This window comes from Cryptotermes secundus, unplaced genomic scaffold, assembly GCF_002891405.2.
Source record: "Cryptotermes secundus unplaced genomic scaffold, Csec_1.0 scaffold230, whole genome shotgun sequence".
In the NCBI taxonomy this organism is placed as follows: Eukaryota; Metazoa; Arthropoda; class Insecta; order Blattodea; family Kalotermitidae; genus Cryptotermes; species Cryptotermes secundus.
Window position 1 is genome coordinate 314,956 of NW_019722429.1, and position 20,959 is coordinate 335,914.

At 41.5% G+C, this 20,959-nt stretch overlaps 1 protein-coding gene across 2 annotated transcripts in view; it reads left to right on the top strand.

The window, feature by feature from the left end:
* LOC111861334 (ribosomal protein S6 kinase alpha-5) overlaps nucleotides 1-20,959 on the top strand; it is a 465,639-nt gene that overhangs the window by 73,151 nt on the left and 371,529 nt on the right. The window contains exon 1 of one of the 2 annotated variants that reach the window (XM_023845813.2): nucleotides 11,772-11,808. The exons of the other annotated variant lie outside the window; for it this stretch is intronic. Within the exon in view, the coding sequence (XP_023701581.1) occupies nucleotides 11,787-11,808 (22 nt within the window). The 5' untranslated portion in view covers nucleotides 11,772-11,786. Of the gene's footprint in view, nucleotides 1-11,771; nucleotides 11,809-20,959 lie in introns of those variants that run through there. 2 annotated transcript variants of the gene reach the window in all.

The following is a 20,959-nucleotide window of genomic DNA, read 5'->3' on the forward strand; positions in this document are numbered from 1 at the left end:
TCATCATTATGAGCCTCATAGATTGGGCCATATATGTTATGTTCGTCCTTTTGAAGATTATCAGTCCGGCTTCTTTCCTTTTGAAGAATCTGAGTATGTCTTTATTTATAAGACGGGGTTACTAGCCCAGTGCTAAACCACCATCCTGGAGGTGCCGGTTTTCTATGGGTGTTAATAATACATGTAAAATAAAGTGACAGAGCGACAGTGTTTTGGAACTGATGTGTTGAAATTTGAAAGAGCGCGTTGCACTTAGCTAGATGGCAGTATTCAGCGTAAAACAAAATGGTGGAACAGCGATTAATGTTTGAGCAACCTAAGTGGACCTTTAAGTTCTCTTCTAAAATTAAAAATATGACCGAGGTGCAAAGATTTTGGAAGAATTAATTTGGAACACTCCCATAAAGACGTGTAACAATAGCAAGGTTTCGTGATAAGTCTAAGACAGATGGAACAGTGCAAAACGTGGACAAGGAAGACCTTGCAGTTTAATCGGCGATGGAAATATAACAGTGCTAGAGGCCTTCACACAATCTCCGAAGAAGTCTGTAAGGCAACGTTCTCGTGAGTCTGATGTCTGTAAAACCAGTGTTCATCGCAAGCTGCGGTTTGAGAAGTTGAAAGCACGCATACTGAGACTGCTCCATGCTCTGGATGAAGACGATCTAGATGGGCGACTTAAACTTTGTGAGAGCTTTTTGCGACCGCCTCTGTGGTCTAGTTGTCAGAGTTCCTGGCTACAGATCCAGATGTCCTGGATCGATGTGTGTACTGGGCCAGAGAATATTTAAACATAACGGAAAAACGAAGAGTTTATTTATCAGTGGCATCAGTGTGGTCCAGTATGTCTTCCAGAGGGATGTTAGGGCTATTTTTCTTTGAAGCGACTGTCACAGGTACTGCCTACTTAACACTGCTGAAGGACGACAACACACCTTGCTTCAACATTTTGTGTTCTGATGAAGACTGTCATTTTCAACATGATGGTTCGCCACCGCATTACCACGCTCTTACCGCTCTTACCTGTGAGATACTCTGAAAAGCACTGCAGGACCTGAGGCCTGTGCTGCTTTTCAACCAGCAACAATACAAGAAGTACAGGTATGCCCCTCTCTTCAGCACTGTTGCCAACAACGTATTGGCGCTGATGGTGATGATTCCGAGCATTTGTGGCTTTAACGTAACAAAAACAGTGGGCTAAAGTTTGTCCATTTTACTTGTTAAAATATAAATCAATTAAATATGTATACATTGTTTGGAACATCGTGAAATTGTGATTTAATGTATATATAAGAGTGGAGCACTGAATGGGTTGTCTCTGACAGAGTGTGTGGTTGCATATTAATATAACGGAAGAGTGTAAAATGTGCATTGGTTGGAAATGGAATGTATGGTGGTAATATACAAATGGTAGCTATTAATGAAAGTTATGAAGTACTTGTCATTGATTACGTATTTTACATCTGAAGGCCACATCTCTCCACAGCCGACTGTTACGTAGAACATGTAGAGTTATAACTAAAGGAAATATATCTTTCTTGCGTCGGGTGAACTTAATAATGGACGTTTTGCTATCTTGACAATACAAAACAAAACAAACTCCGTGGTTTTAGTCTGCAGGCAAACTATACCGACCGAGCGACCGCCGTTTGTCGGCGAAGTTAGTGCCAACTTCAGCGGATAGAGTGTGTCGCGTGGTCAGCGCAACAAATATCCACGGCCGTTAATTTCGGTTTTCTAGACCGGAGCCGCTATTTCCTTGAAATAACTCCTCAGTTATCCTCACGAGGCTGAATGGACCCCGTTCCAGACCTACTACGTCTCAGAAAATTTGGTAGCGCCGGGAATCGAACCCGGACCTCTGGATCTGTGGCCAGGAACTCTGACCACTACATCACAGAGGCGGAGAAATAAATTGGTAAAGTGTTATTGACCAAGTTAGTGTTTCTCCTAAGGAAGCTTTTCCGAAAACATATAATCCCGATAGGTGTTGCATATTGTTATTCCGTAAGGTTTAGTGCTTAACATGAACATAACTGGTTTTTGTAAAAATTTTCCATTCATTTGTGTTGGGTATATTTGATGTTTTTTTTTAACAATTCTCCGTTGAAATTTCAGTGGGCCTTATACTAGTATGCGACATAATTACTTAACAAGTTTTTTCTTTTGCATTTATAGCCCAACATTGAATTTTAATCCATAACATAAATGAATATTAAGAAACAAAAATAATTTCTGTAGTTATATCAGTTTCAAGAAGTTTAGGAGATATTTCTTCGTGCTGAATTATCGGTGTATTTTTATTTTAGCGTTAATTTTAATAGTTCCTCTTTGATAAATACGAATATTTCATGCATTTTTATTATTTTCAGAATAACTTATATTTAACTATCTAACTCACTCCACGCATAAGGCCGCACTCCTTAAGAAGCTGATTATCGGTCAGCTAACGAAGGAATTATCCATTTTGTATGATACCGGACGGTTTATTACCATGTTTAGAAGAGCTGACCACTGGGTCTAAGTGATTCAACTCTTCGCCCTTTTATCCTGTTCCATTGAGATATTATTCTCTTATTTCCCCACTGATAGTGTGTCCACCTTATTGTGATTGTGGTGTTTGAGTGCTCCTGAGGCCCTGAGAGTTATGCCGGCGGTAGCGTAGCAAGTGGTAGGGTCACCCATGCCGGACAAATCAAGGAGTAGGAGCCAGACGAAGAGGGATACCCTGGTCCTCCATGTGGGGGGTTGGGCATGAGGCTGTAAGCCTCACACCATAAAAACTAAATTGTTCAGTAACTAGGTAATCAGTCTCGGATGAAGAATGGAGGCAGATTGATCGGGAAGCCAAACTTACCCTGAGGAATAGCGCGTGTGGAACGAAGGAGGAAAGGAAGGATTGTTCCCTTATTTAAGTTTTCCTTTCACAGGTTGTCTCTTCCTTCACATTTTCCTAGTAAAGTTTTCTATGCATTTTTGTGATTCATTTCTTGTTAACAGAGAATATTGCATTCCACGTTTAATTTATGGAATATCTAAATCGATATAAACGAGCTGCATTTGGTATTGATGTTGACTCCATCTTAATTTTTGGAGAACGTTGTTTTATCCTGCGAATTTGTTCCCTCTCGAATGTGGTATGGTTTATTTAACTTTCGTTTTCATTCTGTGGTCACCTTTCCCAGCCAGGATTCCTCTCACGGTATTGATTATCTGTCGCTCTCCCAGTTTCAGGTGTACTCTCCAGCGGGCTCTTTTAGAAAGATCTGAACACTTTTTAAAAAAAACATTCGTTTTAATACATTTATAGCAGCCAGAATAAGAAAAAATGCCGGGCTGCACTTGCAGTGCCTGTCATTTAAACGTTTCTATTCATATGGCTACGATGTAAATGGATAATGATATAATATGGCGACAAATCAGTGAGGGGCAAGGAATTGTATGAGGTAATAGATCTTCGAAAAATATCCAACTTTCTAAGGGTAATTTATTTGTTAAATGCAAGTCAGCACGGTGGCCTAGAGAACTGCATATTTCATTATCGGTTTTGTGTCGATATCTACTGAATCATCTGATCTGGATATGTTATATTTTAGCGTCCTGTTACACTGATTCATGTCCATGGTTTACGCTAACCGTCTTACAGTGTATACACTTTTTCACCTTATTCTTCACTTCCACACTACATGTTTCAGCACTAATGTGCCATCCTCAGGTGTCTTTATGCACGTTAAACTATTGTACTGCATGCCACAATGTCTTCATTCTAAAATGACTAAAATCTGTATTCGTCATATAGGAAGACGAATTCTAAATAATGAAACTTTTCAGGATTCTTCCTACGTCGTACTCAAACACGCGAATTAGGCCAAACCTCTTTTATGTGCGCATTCTTCCTACATACATTTGTGTATCGTGTTCTGTGTTGTGTTTTGCTCCTGTTACTGCATGCGTTGTACTGCTGGATATGTTGAATGTACGTGTAGTATTGAGTTAATTGCACTAACCGCTTGAGCTATGGCACGGCCTCCTTGCAGGTAATCTATGCATGATTCCTCGGCCGTCCAACCCACAGCATAGTCTCTGTAGAGATGCAGCAGGAAAGTAGCCTTCATGAGTGCCACCTGATACTCTTTTACGCACCTGTGTCCACGCGCACCGTTGTGGGCCGAACGAGCGCTGGGGTTGTCGATTCAAACCTCACCTATTGTGTGCCTGCCTTAGTAACTCTTGTCATTTTACTTATTGTCGTGAACCCCGGTTCAAGGGTTGTATCATGGGTTAGGCCCCGTTCCCCATGCAGATACAAGGACTTACGGCTGTAGAATCCTGGGAACTGATTTCCAGTGTTAAACGGACAGGGAAAGTATAGGTTAAAATTAAATGAAAATAATTGTGTTCAATGAAATGAGGTTGCGTGTGATTACTCGAGCATCAAAGGATTAAGAATACTGTAAGGTCTCTCAATGTGGAATCAAAAGCTCTGTTCTATTGTCAAGTGATTTTTGTAACATTAGGGAATATTTCTAGGATGAGATGGCATGGATTGGTTTGATCTGGCTCGGGACAGGGACCAGTGGAGGGCTCTTGTGTACACAATAATGAACTTTCGGGTTCCATAAAATGCTGGGAATTTCTTGAGTAGCTGCACAACTGGCGGCTTCTCAAGAAGGGCTCACGTCCATGAGTGAGTTGCGGAATACATCCTACACCTTCTATTTCTCTGGAATGAGATTTGACGAACTTCTCACTTCTGTAAGTATCTTAATAATTCTGTTTCCTATTCGGAAGGCGTGTTATTCTAATCTCAACCCCGTAAGATCCACACTGTTTTCGATCTGTATTTTTCCTCACTCCTTTCCACGGAATGCTGGAAAAGTACAGAAGATAAACCACAACTGTTTTTATCAATAACGTCTATTCTCCATTTAGATGCTTATAAACTATGCATTTGAAAAAAGTTTCGTCAAATACACTAAGACATAGATAACGGACACTGTCATCGTAGTGAGCTGAAGGCACCAATAGAAAATGGATCCGGAAGATCTCAGTCTGTACATTGATTAGGCTGTGGGCTGTACATGGTGTACATAATGTCCGGGAACACTTTAAATTATTTATTGCACAAGAATTACAAATTATACAGACATCATATACATGTCATTTTGAAGAGAAGTTTGTAAGTTCCGCCAATGCGCGTAATTCCGTCATTTGCCGATAGTCAGCGTTAGTTGCAAACATGGCGACTTCAGGTGCCGAGAAGGCTTTCTGCGTGTTAGAATTCGACAAAAACAAGTGTGCTACACATGTGCAACGAACGTTTAGGACCTAGTATGGTAAGAACCCACCAACCAGGAAGGCAGTTTACCACTGGCTGCAGGTTGCTTGTGCCCAGAAAAGAAGAGTGGACGTCCCGGTGTGAATGAAGAGGGTGCGGAGCAGAGAGACATTCACGAGGAGTCTGAAGAAATCAGTTCGTCGAGCGTCCCGTGAACTCCAAATGCCCCCAACGACAGTGTGGAAAGTTCTGCGCAAGAAGCTGACTATGAAACTCCACCACATTTTCATGGTGAATTTCGTGAATATCTGAACACGGAGCTGTCCCAGCGATGGGTCGGACGTGCTGCAGAAGGGGACAGATGTTTCGTGAAAAGGCCTCCACGATCGCCAGATATCACCCCGTGTGATTTTTTTTCTGGGGGTCACATTAAAGATCTGGTGTATGTACCTCTTTTTTTTTATGATGTAGCAGAGCTCAAGGAGGGAATCCGGGAAGCGACCGCCACAGTCGACGAGGCCATGTTGGGAAGGGTATGGCAAGAATTCGATTACCGTGTGGACGTCTGCCGAGACAATCATGTTTCCCACATCGAAAGTTTATGAAGTAAAAACAAACTTTCAGAGTTTCTCTTCAAAATGACATGTATATGATGTCTGTATAATTTGTAGTTCTTGTGCAATAAATAATTTAAAGTGTTCCCGGACTTTATGTACAACGTGTATTGTTATTATTCTTAGTGGGGTGAGACTGAGTTCACTTAGTACTGCGGCCACTGCTGGCCTATTGTACCAGCTCCAGATGATAGACGATGGTGATTTTGCAGCAGTTGGTGGAATGAAGATTGGCAGGGAAAACAGAAGTACTCGGAGAAAACCTGCCCCAGTGCCACTTAGTCCACCGCAAATCCCGCATACATGTATATAAGGAGTGGGCCATAAAAACCGAGCCCCACACTGCGACTTTCAATGATCTATTGTGCTTCCTCTTGGATTAGCCCTTTATTAATCCTACACTTTTAATAAAGTGTTGGACTCTGGTTATTGGGGCGTCATAAATGTCTCTTGGTTCCACAAAAAACTGACCCAAGTGACGAAATCTTAAATAAGCTGTGGCCTCACAATCACACAGAAAGTGTGTGGCTGATTCTTTTTCTTGTAGGCACCTTTCACAAGTTGGGTTATCTGTCAGTCCCAACTTGAAAAGGTGTCCTTTTAGGTGGCAGTGTCCAGTAAGTAATCCTAACACCCATCTTAGTTGATTTCTGTTTAATCTCAACAGATCCTTCGTTCTTCTGGCAGAAGATCCTGATATAAAACCCTTTGCCTCTTTGAGTCCAAATATGGTTTCCCAGTTTTTTTTTTTGTGATTTTTGTTAGTCCAGTCCCTGATCGCTTTCTTGGCAACTCCAGTTGAGATGCCGCAAGCTGGTTCAGGTCCTGTGAACGGCTGTTCAGATCCTGTTCCTGCCAGCTGATCTGCGGTTTCATTCCCTGCAATACCCTAATGGCCTGGCACCCATATCAGTTGTACTCTGTTATGTCTGGCCAGTTGTGTGAGGGATTGGTGGCAATCCCAAACCAATTTTGAAGTGATTTGGTGTGTACCAAGTGCTTTGATTGCAGCTTCAAATCCCACATGATCTGACCAGGGCTCGAACCCGAACCGCTGCGGTGGGAAGCCAGCGACTAACGGCCTGAGCTATGGTACGGCCGGCTTTGGACTGCATAATTGCGATTCGATTTCCGACTGGAGCAGGATTTTCTGTTTGCCACCGCCTCCAAATCGGCTCTGCGGTCCACCTGCTTCCTGTATCGAATGGGTTCCGGGGGTAAAGCGGCCGGTTTGTGAAGCTGGCGACTAATCTCAATCTAGCCCCAGATTAAAAATGCCCCCCTGTGTCTTCAGAACGTGGTGCTTGAGCACAGGAACAACTTGACAGTTGGATCTCTATAACAAAATAAAATGTACTGTTGAGGGGAGAGAGCAGTTTGCGGACTCTTAACGCCGCTGAAGGACATCGTGCAGCAAAAGTAACCGTCATTACAGTCAGAACAGTGGCTCTAGTCCGGAAGTGTTCAGAGGGAAGTGATGTCGCGTGATTCAGGAATACGGACGGGAGGAACATCAGCGCAGCTGTAAAGCCATTGTCGTCAAGTGGAGTAACAGCAGGACAAGAGACTAGATCGGCTGCTCGCGATGTAGGCGCTGGTTATTAGTTGTGTTGTGCTGAAGCGACAGGAGCCTTTTTGCTGCACAAGCACTTAGCTGTGTTGAAGGTCGCCGCATGTCAACACTGCAGATTCAGTAAACACAGAATGACGAATGAGAAGCTCGGAGAGACAGGCTGAACAAATGTGCAAGAAACAGTTATCGAGTTCTGAACTGTTCACCGCGGTTATTGTTCAGATTGACCGCCTCTGTGGCCTAGTGGTCAGAGTTCCTGGCTACAGATCTAGAGGTTCTAGGTTCGATTCCCGGCGCTACCAGATTTTCTGAGAAGTAGTGGGTCTGGAACGGGGTCCATTCAGCATCGTGAGGATAATTGAGGAGCTATTTCAAAGAAATAACGGCTTCGATTTAGAGAACCGAGATTAATGACCGTGGGGATCCGTTGCGCTGACCACGCGACACCCTCTATCCGCTAAAGTTGGCACTAACTTCGCCGACAAACAGCGGTCGCTCGGTCGGTATAGTTCGCTTGCGGGCTAAAGCCACGGGGTTTGTTTTTTCTGTTATTGTTCAGATTGTGGTGACACCGTGCATTCTTGTAGGTGGCTACCGACGTTTCGGAGGAATATGCTGCCTTCATCGTGTTTGGGGGCATACTTTACGACGCTGTCAGTATCTAGAGAATACACTATCAGATAATGGGATGACTGAAGAATTGGAAAGCGCCCAGGAGGAACCAGCCCTAGCCAAATCGAGGTACTACCCTAAAATTTGCTTGCAAGAACTGAGAAAACGCACAAAACCCCTCAGGATAGCCGCTGTCCTGGACAAAACTCGAACTGAGGATCCTCCGAATACAAGTTAGAGTGTTACCTCAAGACCAGCCTGTTTGGAGCCTCCATCTTTTAGTTGATGGTCTTGAAGACGGAAGTAGCATGCTCCTTCGAAACGTCGGTACCGACTAAAAGACTACACGGGTCAACCAGAAGGCCATAGTTCAATACAAGAGCCACTTGGTGCCTCTGAATCGTGAAGATGTGAAATGTTATTCTTTAATTTTCACGGTAGTTTCTCTGGCCTACATCCATTTAGAATGAATTCTGTAATTACGAATCCCGTTGGGATTTCTCAGGAGCACGCGATCAAGACACGGGCCCATCGCAGCTCTACCTACACGGCCTAAAGGGTGAAGCGCTTTCTTGCACACCCAGATCTGTTATTCCCTCACGTCGGCAGATGTGGCCCGTGCTACTCTTTAGAGTTCTCCCTGTGCTTAAGTAATTAAGCATTACACCATTAAGGCGTATGGTGAAGTGCATTTATAGACCCACATTTTCTTGAATTCGGCACTAGTTGGAGATGAGTGATCTGCTTCACGCACCGGCCGCTTTACCCCCGGGGAAAGAGTCCCCCAGTGCCCGTTCGATAGGAGGCTGGGTAGGTCCCAGAGCCGGTCTGGACGACATGTAAGACAGAAAATTTTTGACCCTACCGGGACTCGAACTCCGACCCCTTGGCCGTCCAGCCCATAGCCAGTCGCTATACCGACTGCACTATTCCGGCTCCTGTACGGTACCTAGCCGACTGACTCCTCACTCATGGAGCTGAGCCCTTCTTGAGAAACCGCTAATTGTACAGCTACTCAAGAATTTCCCAACATTTTCTGGAACCCGGAAGTTCATTACCGCGCTCACAAGATCCCTCCATTGATCCCTATCCTGAGCCAGATCGATCCAGTCCATACCATCCCATGCTATCTAAGATCAATTTTAATATTGTCCATGCACTTACGTCTTTGTCTTCCAATTGGTCTCTTTCCTTCTGGCTTTTCCATCAATATCCTATAAGCATTCAACTTCTCCACATTCGTGCTACATACCTTACCCATCTCATCCTCATTGACTTGATCATTCTAATTATACTTGGAGAAGAGTACAAGTTATGAAGTTCTTCATTATGCAGTCCTCTCCAACCTCCTGTCACTTCATCTCTCTTCGGTCCAAATATTCTCCTCTACACCTTATTCTCAAACACCCTCAGTCTATGTTCCTCCCTTAATGTAAGAGCAAGCTACACACCCATACAGAACCACAGGCAAAATTATAGTTTTGTATATTCTAATTTTTATGTTTTTGGACAACAGACGAGGAGACAAAAGGTTCTGGACAGAATGGTAGCAAGCATTACCCGAGTTCAATCGCCTCTTAATTTCCTCCTGAATCAGGTTTCGATTTGTTATCGTTGTTCCCAAATATCTGAATTGTGCCACATTTTCAAAATATTCGTTACCTATCTTTATATCACGATTTTGCCCTGCATTTTGGTGACGAGACAGCAACATATACTTAGTTTTCTCTGTGTTTACTTCTATACAAACCTCCTTACTTGTGTCAATTAAAGTTTGTATGTTTCTCTGAATGGTATGTATATTATCATCCAGTAGATTCAAAATATCTGATCTGTAGTTGATCTCTTACTGATGATCCCCAATAATTTCATCTATATTTGGACTCAAACTTGAGAGAAGAATATTGGATACAATTTTGCATGAAGTCGATAGCAGTAATACCCGACGATGATTACTATAGTCAGTTTTATTACCTTTCTTATGAAGTGGTGCAATAATAGACTCGTTCCCCTGATCAGACAATTTTTCATCATTCAAAATATAATTAATTTACTTATGGAACTTAGAACATAATATTTCACCTCTTGCTTGAATCATTCTGCCAGAATTTGATCACTACTTGGCGATTTATACCTTTTCAAATTTGCAGTAGCAATTTCGACCTCAAGAGGGCTAGGGTCAGGTACTAACGGCTCAGCTGTATGCATTTCTATTTGCCTAACATCACTGACCCTATGTACATTCAATAACTGAGAGAAGTAGTTCCTCCACCTATTCAAAATGTTGTGGGAATCTGCAAGCAGATCACCATTCTCATCCTTCACTAAGTTACTGCTAGGCTGGTAACCCCTCTTGAAGCTGTTTATTTCTCCATACAGGTCTCTAATGTTCTTGTTCTTACTGTTCGTTGCTAGCTCTTCATTTTTATCTTCAAGATATTCCCTATTTTTATTCCTGAAATGCCTGCTCGTTTCACGGCTTATATTGTTCAGATTATCCCCATTTAATTCGCTTTGATCCTGTAACCACTGCAGCTTGGCTTGTTTTTTGGTGTAATAATTCTGAGCACCCTTCATCGAACCATGGCTTAGGCATCTTCAATTCATAATAACTCAGACTCTCTTTGGCAGAAATTTTGATATTCTCTCCTAAGAGTTTTCCAAGCTCTATTAATAACCGCCTCAGCGTCTAAGTTTTCCAAAGCTGCGAACCTGTCTATGATTTCAACACGATACTGCTCTTTACCCTCTACCTCGTTTACATTCTTGAGATCGTTCCTCTCCATATGAACTCTGTGTGTTGTTTGTTTACTCACTGCTAGTGTCTCCCTAAATTTTGATACCACCAGGTCGTGATCAGTATCAAAATCTGCTGCCCTGAACGATCGGACATCAAGTATACTAGAATTCCGTCTCCTATCTATCAAAATGCTTTCAGTTTGGTCGTACGCCTTCCCATCAGGAGAAGTGCAAGTGAATTTATGAATGTTACGACGTGGGAACGTCCTATTCTTGTCAGCAAGATTTTTAGGTGTGGCAAAGTTTACTACTTCAACTACATTATCATTATTAATTTCGTACCAACACTCATCCCCAATTGTTGATTTGAACATCTTTTCCTTACCTACTTTGGCATTGAAATCTCCTAACAAAATTTTCACGTGGTCTGTAGGGAATTTAACGAATAAAATGTTCTAGTTCTTCGTAGAACCTGTTCTTCATGTCATCAATTTTATTTTCTGTTGGAGCATGAACATTCAGAATGATAATATCACACCAGTGACCACTTAGCATTATGTATGACATCCTATCACTAACGAACTCTACCCTCTTAACTGCTGATATGATTCTATTATGTACGAAAACTGTATCTAATTCATGATTCTCATTCCCTCTTCAATAGAAGAATGTATATTCGCCTGCTGCTTCGGCGCCACCTCCGTCCCATTAACCGACTGACTCCTAGATAAAGAATATTCCTTGACCATTGGGCTCGACGGGTAGTCTACTGAACAGCTCAAGAAGCGCCAGTTACTGTAGAACAGCTCCGCAAAAGCTCATTATGTGATCTTGTTCTAAGCTAATTGCGTGGGCTGCAGTTCATATTCAGAACACTTTGCGTGGGCGTAGATGATGACGTTAAAGTGGATCTTAAGGAAGAAGAGGGTGAGGTTGCGGACTGGATTGAACGGGCTCGAAATAGGGCTCAATGGCGGACTCTTGTCAGCACGGTAACAAATCTTCCTGTTGTAAGTTTTGAGGTTTTCATGGCCATGACTATGAAGAAAGTCGTCTTCTGGGTTTAGGCGCCGTGTATTCTTCATTTTGGCCGACGTTTCGGAGGAACGTATCGCCTCCATCTTCAGAGCAGTTGAATGGCTGGAATGCAGAGAGTAGTAGCTGCTACTGCTACACAGCTACTGCTCTCTGCATTCCAGCCATTCAACTGCTCTGAAGATGGAGGCGATACGTTCCTCCGAAACGTCGGCCAAAACGAAGAATACACGGCACCTAAACCCAGAAGACGACTTTCTTCAAATCTTCCTGTTCCTTGAAAATAAGGAATTTCTTTCTAGCTGAGCGACTGTCAGATCCTAAAGAAGGATGCTCCATGGAGGTAGTTGCTTACGAGTGGGTATAGATTAGGTCCGCAAGGATTGATAAATGCAATGACAAATTTATTCATTTTTCAGTTTATAGAATTTTGCATTTGAAGAATTCCGTCTTCTGGGCTGTGGTGCCGTGTAGATCTTGTGTGAACCGACGTTTCAAAGGAACGTGTAGGGTAGACAAATCCGCGAAGTGGAGAACAAGCGGGAGATGGAATTCTTCATAGCCACCGCCGTGAAAACCTCAAATATTACATAATTTGCATTTGTCTGCTGTTACGTTGTTCTCTCTTTTGCAGGTAAGTACGGCTGAAATTTGTTTGTCTGTGCACAAGCAGTTCGCAATGGCAGCGTCAACATGGGCTGCTCGAAGCTACTGAAATCTTCAGAATGACTTCCAAGACAGAACTGGTGAATTCATCATATTTTCACGTATCCTGGTAAGGCGAAAAGTAATTAATGGGTTCCGGATTAGATGTATCCATTTATTGGCTATTCACCAGACGGAACTACAGTTAGTTGTAACATAGTCTTATTGTAACCATAACACTTCGTAACTACGAGCAATGATAACTCTCTAAAAGTTACTGTAACTACACCACATAAAGACTTCACTTCTGACTTCTTCTGACTTCCGTTTGGCTTCTGTATTCTATCGTATTTTGTCTCCTGGATTCTGATCCCCAAGTAATCTCTAATAATCCTCTTGAGGTAGTTCTTGACGTACCGAATAGAGGACACCGAGTCGAACAATTGATATCTCTTTTGTCATAAAAGACGCCCTTTCCGTCGCTGTGAGAATAATGTTTACCTAGCCGTTGTAACGGAAACCTGTTTCTGTATGCGTTGCATATCTTCAGTAGTTCCTCTGTTGTGATTATTGAAACCGCTACCAAGTAACCGAAGTTCTATTGCTGACCGCCTTACGCTGGTTTTTCTGGTTCCATGTCTTAATGCTTTAAGGAACCCGTCACAATATATTAAAATAAAAGGTAACTTCTCTTCTGGTGCTTACTTTCGTGTAACGCCATGAAGCGAGTTGAGGGAGTGGCTGCAAAATCCGCACAATCTTAACCTCGCCTCTGGGTGGAGATGAGACACTAGCGTCACGCCCTGGTCGCTTTACCCTTCGAGAAGGAGCCCAAGGTGTCAATTGAATAGAAGGTTTACGAAATTATAGTTTCTATAATATCTCTATACGTAAGTCTGCACTGTAATATAAATATATTTTTATATCTCTGATAAAGGACCCTATATCTGTAGCTCCATTTTTATTTAATTAAGCACTCGGCTGTAGATATAGGTGAGTTGTTAACTGCAGATACCGACCTCTTTAGCTCCGTGTAAGCAGCCCCCTGTAACCACTGCACATCATGCCTGGTGGGTGCCAGAGCCGTTCTGGACACAGGTTGTCCAGCCCGCAGCCCAGTCACTACACTGCCTGAGCTTCCATTCTCACCTTCATGCATATTAGTCCGTATTAGAGATCCGCAGTACTATAGAGTCATTCAAGGCGGTCTGGCTGTCGCTATCCCTTGAGCACTATGTTCACTTCCATTCAAGGGAATGGTTTTCCTCAGTCAGTATGCTAAGATTAGGACCTTAAACAGGCCACAGATTCCACTTTTCATATCCTTCCCAATTCGTAACCCATGATCATTCTATTCGTCCCTGCTTGAACTATGCAGCTGAGGAGCGTCTATAAATACATTCAGAAAGAGACAAAGTTTCTCTGCTTCAGACTAACTGGACTTGTAATGCTGGCTGTTTATATATCCGAGTTACAGGGTTCCATGATCTTTATTAGGAGTTCCTTACCTAGTAAAAACAGAACACCTTATGTGGGTCATTCATCTGGGACCTAGTATCAGCGCCTAAATATTCAGACCTTTTTTCTTTTATAGGATACTAGACACTTTCACAGTCCATACAGCTGAGCCATTAGTACCTGATCCTAGCCCTTTTGAGACTGAAAGTGCTATTGCAAAATTGAAACGGTATAAATCGCCAGGTAGTGATCAAATTCCGACAGAACTTGTTCAAGCAGGAGGTGAAATATTACATTCTAAAATTCACAATCTAATTACTTCTATTTGGCATAAGGACAAATTGCCTAATCAGTGGAAGGAGTCTATTATTGTACCAGTTCACAAGAAGGGTGATAAAACTGAGTGTAGTAATTATCGAGGGATATCACTGCTATCAACTTCATACTAAATTTTATCCAATATTCTTCTCTCAAGGTTAAGTCCAAATATAGATGAAATTGTTGGGTTCATCAGTGTGGGTTTCGACGTAACAGATCAACTACAGATCAGATCTTTTGCATTCGTCAGATATTGGAGAAAAAATGGGAGTACGATGAGACAGTACATCAGCTATTCATAGACTTCAAGAAAGCCTATGATTCAGTTAGAAGGGAAGTATTGTACAATATTCAGATAGAGTTTGGGATACCCATGAAACTAGTTAGGTTGATTAAAATGTGTTTAAACGAAACGTATAGTAAAGTCCGTGTAGCTAAATATTTGATAAATTTCCTATCCAGAATGGTCTAAAACAAGGAGATGCTTTATCGCCACTCCTTTTCAACTTTGTTTTAGAATATGCCATTAGGAAGGTCCAGGGAAAACATGTAGGACTGAAATTAAATGGGACACATCAGCTGTTGGCCTATGCCGATGATGTGAATCTACTGGGTGATAATGTAGATACCATAAAGAAAAACACAAACTTTAATTGAAGCAAATAAAGAGGTTGGTCTAGAAGTAAACACTGAGAAAACTAAGTACTGTATTTGTACTGTATAAGTATAAGTAGGGTGACCAACTTTCGGTCATGAATTTAAGGGAGATTTAGTCACGACAAATTTTGCGCATTTTTAGCGGCGCGGCGTCAGTCCAGCAAACGTTCATGGAATGGATAATATTAAACAAAACAATTAATTTACATTGTATATAATATACAGGTCACAATATAGAATACATTTTGCAGATTTGCATGTTTCTTAGTCCTAATCTATATGTATTTGTCCACTGATGCTGCAGAACTAAGCATTTTTTTATCTTCTTGTGCAAATTTAAAAAACTCTTTACAACTATAGTCATAATTAATTGCTACCATTAGCTCTGACTTAATTAGTTCTAAGCTGCTTTGATTTCTCTGATCAGTCCATTTATTGCTCATCAGTGAAAAAATTCTTTCAGTATGGGCATTTGAGCCTGGGATGCTTAAAACAAAGCCTAAGATCTTAATAAGGTTTGGCACATCAATTTGTTTGTTTCTTAAATCACTGAAAATATTGACCCAACTTTGTTCTATACGTCCTATTTTTACCACATTCAGAACACTTTTTGCACTAGAAAACTCTTCATACAGGCTGTCCTCATTTACAAAATCAAGATTAAATTCTTTTACAATGGTTTGAAAATGTCTGAAAGAAAGTTCAGTGTTTAAATTTAATGGCAAAAGACAATGGACAGGATTTGCATTTGATAACTCAAAATTCTTAGAAATGTACTTGTGCAAGCAACAGTAGAAATTAACAAAATCATCTCTAGCACATTTCTGCAGGGGTGGATTCAAACAGTTTAAAATTTTTTCTGTGGCAGTACCAAAAAACCTGTCCTCTATCCTCTGCTGAATTTTATTGCCTACACATTGCATTACACTGTAGCATTCCATGATGCTAAGATTAGCAGTTTCAAGAATTTTGGCAGATTGAACAAGTACTGCACCAATGTTGGAAAAAAAAAAATTAAGATATGCCTCAATAACACACTCCTTTTCTGAATCTTTATCACTGAAATGTTTTTTTAATATTTTTGGACCATCATTCACACTTTTGAAATAACTCTTAATAGGTAACCAGTTTTGTATTAATCTGTCCACAGCTGATGTTAGGGAAAGCCAATGAGTGGGCACATGACGAACAATCTCCAACCACTCGGCATCAACAAGATCAAAGAATGACTTCAACTCTTCTCTTCTTTTTGCTGATACCGAAAAGTGTCCATATATTTTTAAGATGATCATTTCAATATCCACATCTAATCCATCAGATGCATGTTTTGTGGCATTATGCAATATATGATTTGAGCAGTTTGCTTTAAGCACATTTTTGTTATCTTCTTGTAGTAGTTTGAACACAGAATTATGCTTCCCATAATTCACATTTGCATTATCTGCACAATATGAAGTTAGATTTTTTATATCTAACTTGTTTGTATCAAGTGAAGACTTGATTTTGCTGGATCCTTCAACACATCGATGAAGTCTTGCACACTTCTTGGCGCTAGAACATTTTTCACAATAGCCTCCGTCTTTGTTCGGCCACAGGACATCTTCTTAGCCAAGTTAGAGTCATGGAAAATATCCTTCGATAACTTATTTGCGCAATCCATACTTCTGTAGCCGATGTTGTGTTTTACAGTATGGAAAACCAATGCTAGCTCACCTGCAACGTTTTTGAAGTCTTTGCTGCTGTTCCCGAAAAAGAGGTGTAAATTTGAAGAGGTCTTCACGTCCCTTTCCTTTCGTTTATGCCCTTCTGTGCAAGAATGTTGTCTGCAGTCGGTATTACCCCCGTGAGCGATGCTGAACTCACGTTTACAAAGTATACAATAAGCTCTGTAAACGTTGGAGGGCACGGACTTTAACCATAAATATTGTTCTTCCCATTTTCTCAAGTAAACACACAAGTATTTAGTTTTCTTCTTAGGTGGAGTTTTTGCATTGTTGCTTTCACTTTCACTCTCACTACTCATGAAAATGGATTCAATTTGGTAATTATTTAAAAGCACGAGGATGAACACGGCAAGAAGCAAGTACAGAAAATATTACAATCCGGAAACGGATATTCCGCTATCGATTAGTATATGCTAAACTTTCTATCGATTATTATAGGTAATTTTTCGATATTTATCGATGAGTACCTCTAAGTCTAAACTGTCGATAATCATGACAGTTTATATCGTAATGTATTTGGCGGGAATAATATATAATTTAAATTTTGCGATCTTGATTGTTAATGAAATATACGGGAGAAATAGAAGGTCAATACGGGAGCCGGGAGGATCCAAAAAAATTAGCTCTAATACGGGAGATCCCGGGAAATACGGGAGAGTTGGTCACCCTAAGTATAAGTATAAGCAAACTTCACAAAACAAAACAAACTCCGTGGCCTGTAGTCCGCAATCGAACTATACCGGCCGAGCGACCGCCTCTTGTCGGCGAAGTTTGTGCCAACTTAGAGGATAGAGGGTGTCGCATGGTCAGCACAACGAATCCCCGTGGCCGTCAATTTCGGTTTTCTAGACCGGAGTCGCTATTTCCTGGAAATAGTTGGTCAGTTATCCCCATGAGGCTGAGTGGACCCCGTTCCAGACCTACTACTTCTCATAAAATCTGGTAGCGCCGAGAATCGAACCGGGGGCCTCTGGATCTGTAGCCAGGTACTCTGACCACTAGACCACAGAGGCGGTCAAGGAAACTTCACATAAGATCATGAATTAATCTTCTCATAAACCTAAATATCACAAAGCGTTAATCAGATATTAACTCTCGCAGGCGGTTTGTGCTGTGTTTAGCTTGCATACCCCATCTTGGTGCTGGTACAGGTGTCCGGAGGTAGGGATTAGCTCCATCGATTGTACCAGCTGAGTAGGTTTTACCTGAGGACAGAGACAGAATCCAGTCGCCGAAGTGTCGTGTTTTGAAACGTAAACAAGCCGGTGCTTTAGAAGAAGACAGTGGGTAACGTCCAGAAACATAATATTTGTACTAATGTACCAACGTCACAAACTCAGATTTTGTATCTTGGTGAAATCAACACAGGAAGTGTATGCATAACAACAGACCATCGCTTTGAGTTTTAGCCATATTGACAGATTGAAACCCATATTCTACATTGTCATAATTCTTTTAATACTGTTGCATATAGACCCGTTGCTAGGCAACGACTGCTATACAAATAACTAGAAAACGTCCGTTGCTATGTAGCGGCCCGCGAGTAACAATGTTAGTACTTTTGGTGGTGGTGTTTTCTATGTAGTCTGCTCTGAGGCTATATAACGTGACCGAGAGAATTCAGTTCAGTTAGTGCAGTGAAGAGGAGCGATCTGGTTGGTGGGTGAGTGAGTTAGTCAGAGGAGTGCTGAGGTTCAGACCTTGTGAGCTGTTGCTGTTAGAAGCTGGTGGCTGAGGCACGGTGATAGTTCGGGAACGTCCGCTGTTGAAGCAGTTACCAGACAACGACAAATGAAGACACAGCGGACTGAAAAGACTTAGCGCGCTGTAGTGAATTGTAGAATGTTTGAATTAGCGATAGTGCTATAGTTACTTGTAGTTGCGATCTGCAAGAAGCCAATTAATCCAAGTACCTATCCAAACGCAGTTAATAGTCACTCCGTCATGTGACAATACACTATGAGCCATTACTCATGTTTTGGTGAACTTCTGTGGGAGATATATATGTATAACATTAGTTAGACTGCTTTCTTTAGCAGTATTGACCGATTACGAAACCTACTTTACATGGGGTGATAAATGAATATTTTCATACATGTCATTAACCGTTATTCAAATGTTTACTAAGTTCAGTATGAGAAATAAGTACATCATATAGGATGCAAATTTCGATTTTAGTCATTCAGACCGACTACAAAGTCTGTTTTACACAATGTTATAAATTAAGTTCTCATGAATGACATATACAGCCGTACCTGCGACTTATGATATAATGCGTTGCTCAGAAACGGATCGTAAACTAAAAGTCATATTCCTGGAGCTCAAGCTTCAGACAAATTTCTTTTTTCAATATTTTAACGCCAGTTACGCTATAATTCCATTGTTTATATTATTAACACGGAGCCGGGATAGCTCAGTCGGTATGGAGACTGGCTACGGGCTGGACGATTGAAGGGTCGGAGTTCGAGTCCCACTAGGGTCAAGAATTTTCACTTCTCCAATCGTCCAGACAGGCTCTGGGGCCCACCCAACCTCCTATACAATGGGTACTGGGGCCTCTTTCTCGGGAGTAAAACGGCCGTGACGTGAAGCTGACCACTCACCTCCAACTAGTGCCGAGGTCAAGAAAATGTGGAACCATACATCCACCCCCCCCATACGTCTTCATGGCGTAGTGCGTAATTAGTTAAGCACATAGACAGCTTTTATAAACTGAAGAAAGGAGTGTCAAATAACATAGTATTAAACATTTTAACTATTAAAAAGTAAGTAAGTTAATCTCTTGGGTCGTTAAGAGTAACAGTTCGAGCCACCAGAAAATTATAACATAGTGTCCGCATAGTATGTGTGACTGTTTACGGGGGTTTGGATTCGTGAATAGATTTATTGACCGCTTACAGGTCGTAACTACAAATAACTAAAACACTGTCGCTATTTCCAAAATTTACATTTCACTAGAGCACAGAGTAGTGTTCTCAGTCTGTTACCAGGCGTTTCCTGGTAACGGCTCCAACAATGGCTGTTCCTCTGCCTCCGGCTCAAGCCCTCTCTTTACAGACACCTGTACAAAAATGAACTAAGCTGTAACCTTTTCCCGCTTATAACCTCTCTTCATGGACCACGTAAAAAACACAACTTTTCTATTGTTGTAATCCAACTATTGCATTATTAAGAATCTGCTGCCTAGCAACGGGCGTTGTTCCGTTGTTTGTTTCGCGGGGAGGTGTTTACTGAACGGTTGCCCAGAAGTGGCCCTGGTATATCCGCCCATATTGCGGTTGATGCATAGGAACGTCTCTACACGCTAAAATGGCGTAAGTCTGTATTTCGAGTTTCGGGTCCGAAAGTTCGGAGTGTAAGTCTAATGAATGTAAATTTAATTCTGTCGTATATCCGGAAATTAATATGTCAGTCGAGGTTCGATTACACTGTTAATACATTTTTTGTTAAATTCAATATAAGAAATTTCTGCATATCGATAGCGGGCTTAGTGCAAAATGAAGAATTGTCAATTACGCTATATGTGCAATACGTGCACTCGACAAAGGCCAAACATATTCATAAGAGACAAACCCATCTTATCATCAGAGAGGACGTCGCATAAGGGGTATGTCTGCAAGGGTTCAATTGAAAAAAAAAATTCTGGTCGTGAGTCTCAAGGGGTTGACGCCAAGATGAACTGATTGAAGGTAAACCGCCAGTAACAAAGCAACTTTGACGTTGATTTTGATAGAGGGCTACTTGGACTTTTACTCATATTATCTGGATTGGAAAACTTATTTTACATAATCTCATAAATGAATGTCAACATATAGTACGTATATCACTACCGCTATTTCGTAAAGTAAAAAGTAAAGCTATTCCTGTAACAGGCCGTGAAGACCCATAGGGTTGTGAGACGTTGAGGATCCCACATTATCTAGACAATCGGCTCAAAGATGGCGGTAAGGTCAGCCTTACGGGCCGGCCCCGCTTTACTCCCCAGGAAAATTATTTAATTAATTCCTGGTACTCATTTCTGTTAGAGGCTGAGTCAACCCCAGGGCCATAATGCGGTCGGAAGGATTAGATCAATTGAAAACAATCCAATGACATCATCGGGACTTGAACCCGCAACCTTCCGGCTTGTAGCATAGTGCCTCAGCCAACTACGTTACCGCGTGCCCCTACCGTTATTTCGTTTCTTACGAAAATCAAAACGAGAGGTCTTTGCATAACGTTGGTGGGCCATTTTGATTTCTAGTGATATTTACATTTTACAAAGCCTGTGATTCATACTATAAGTTGACTTCCCCCTGTATTTCAT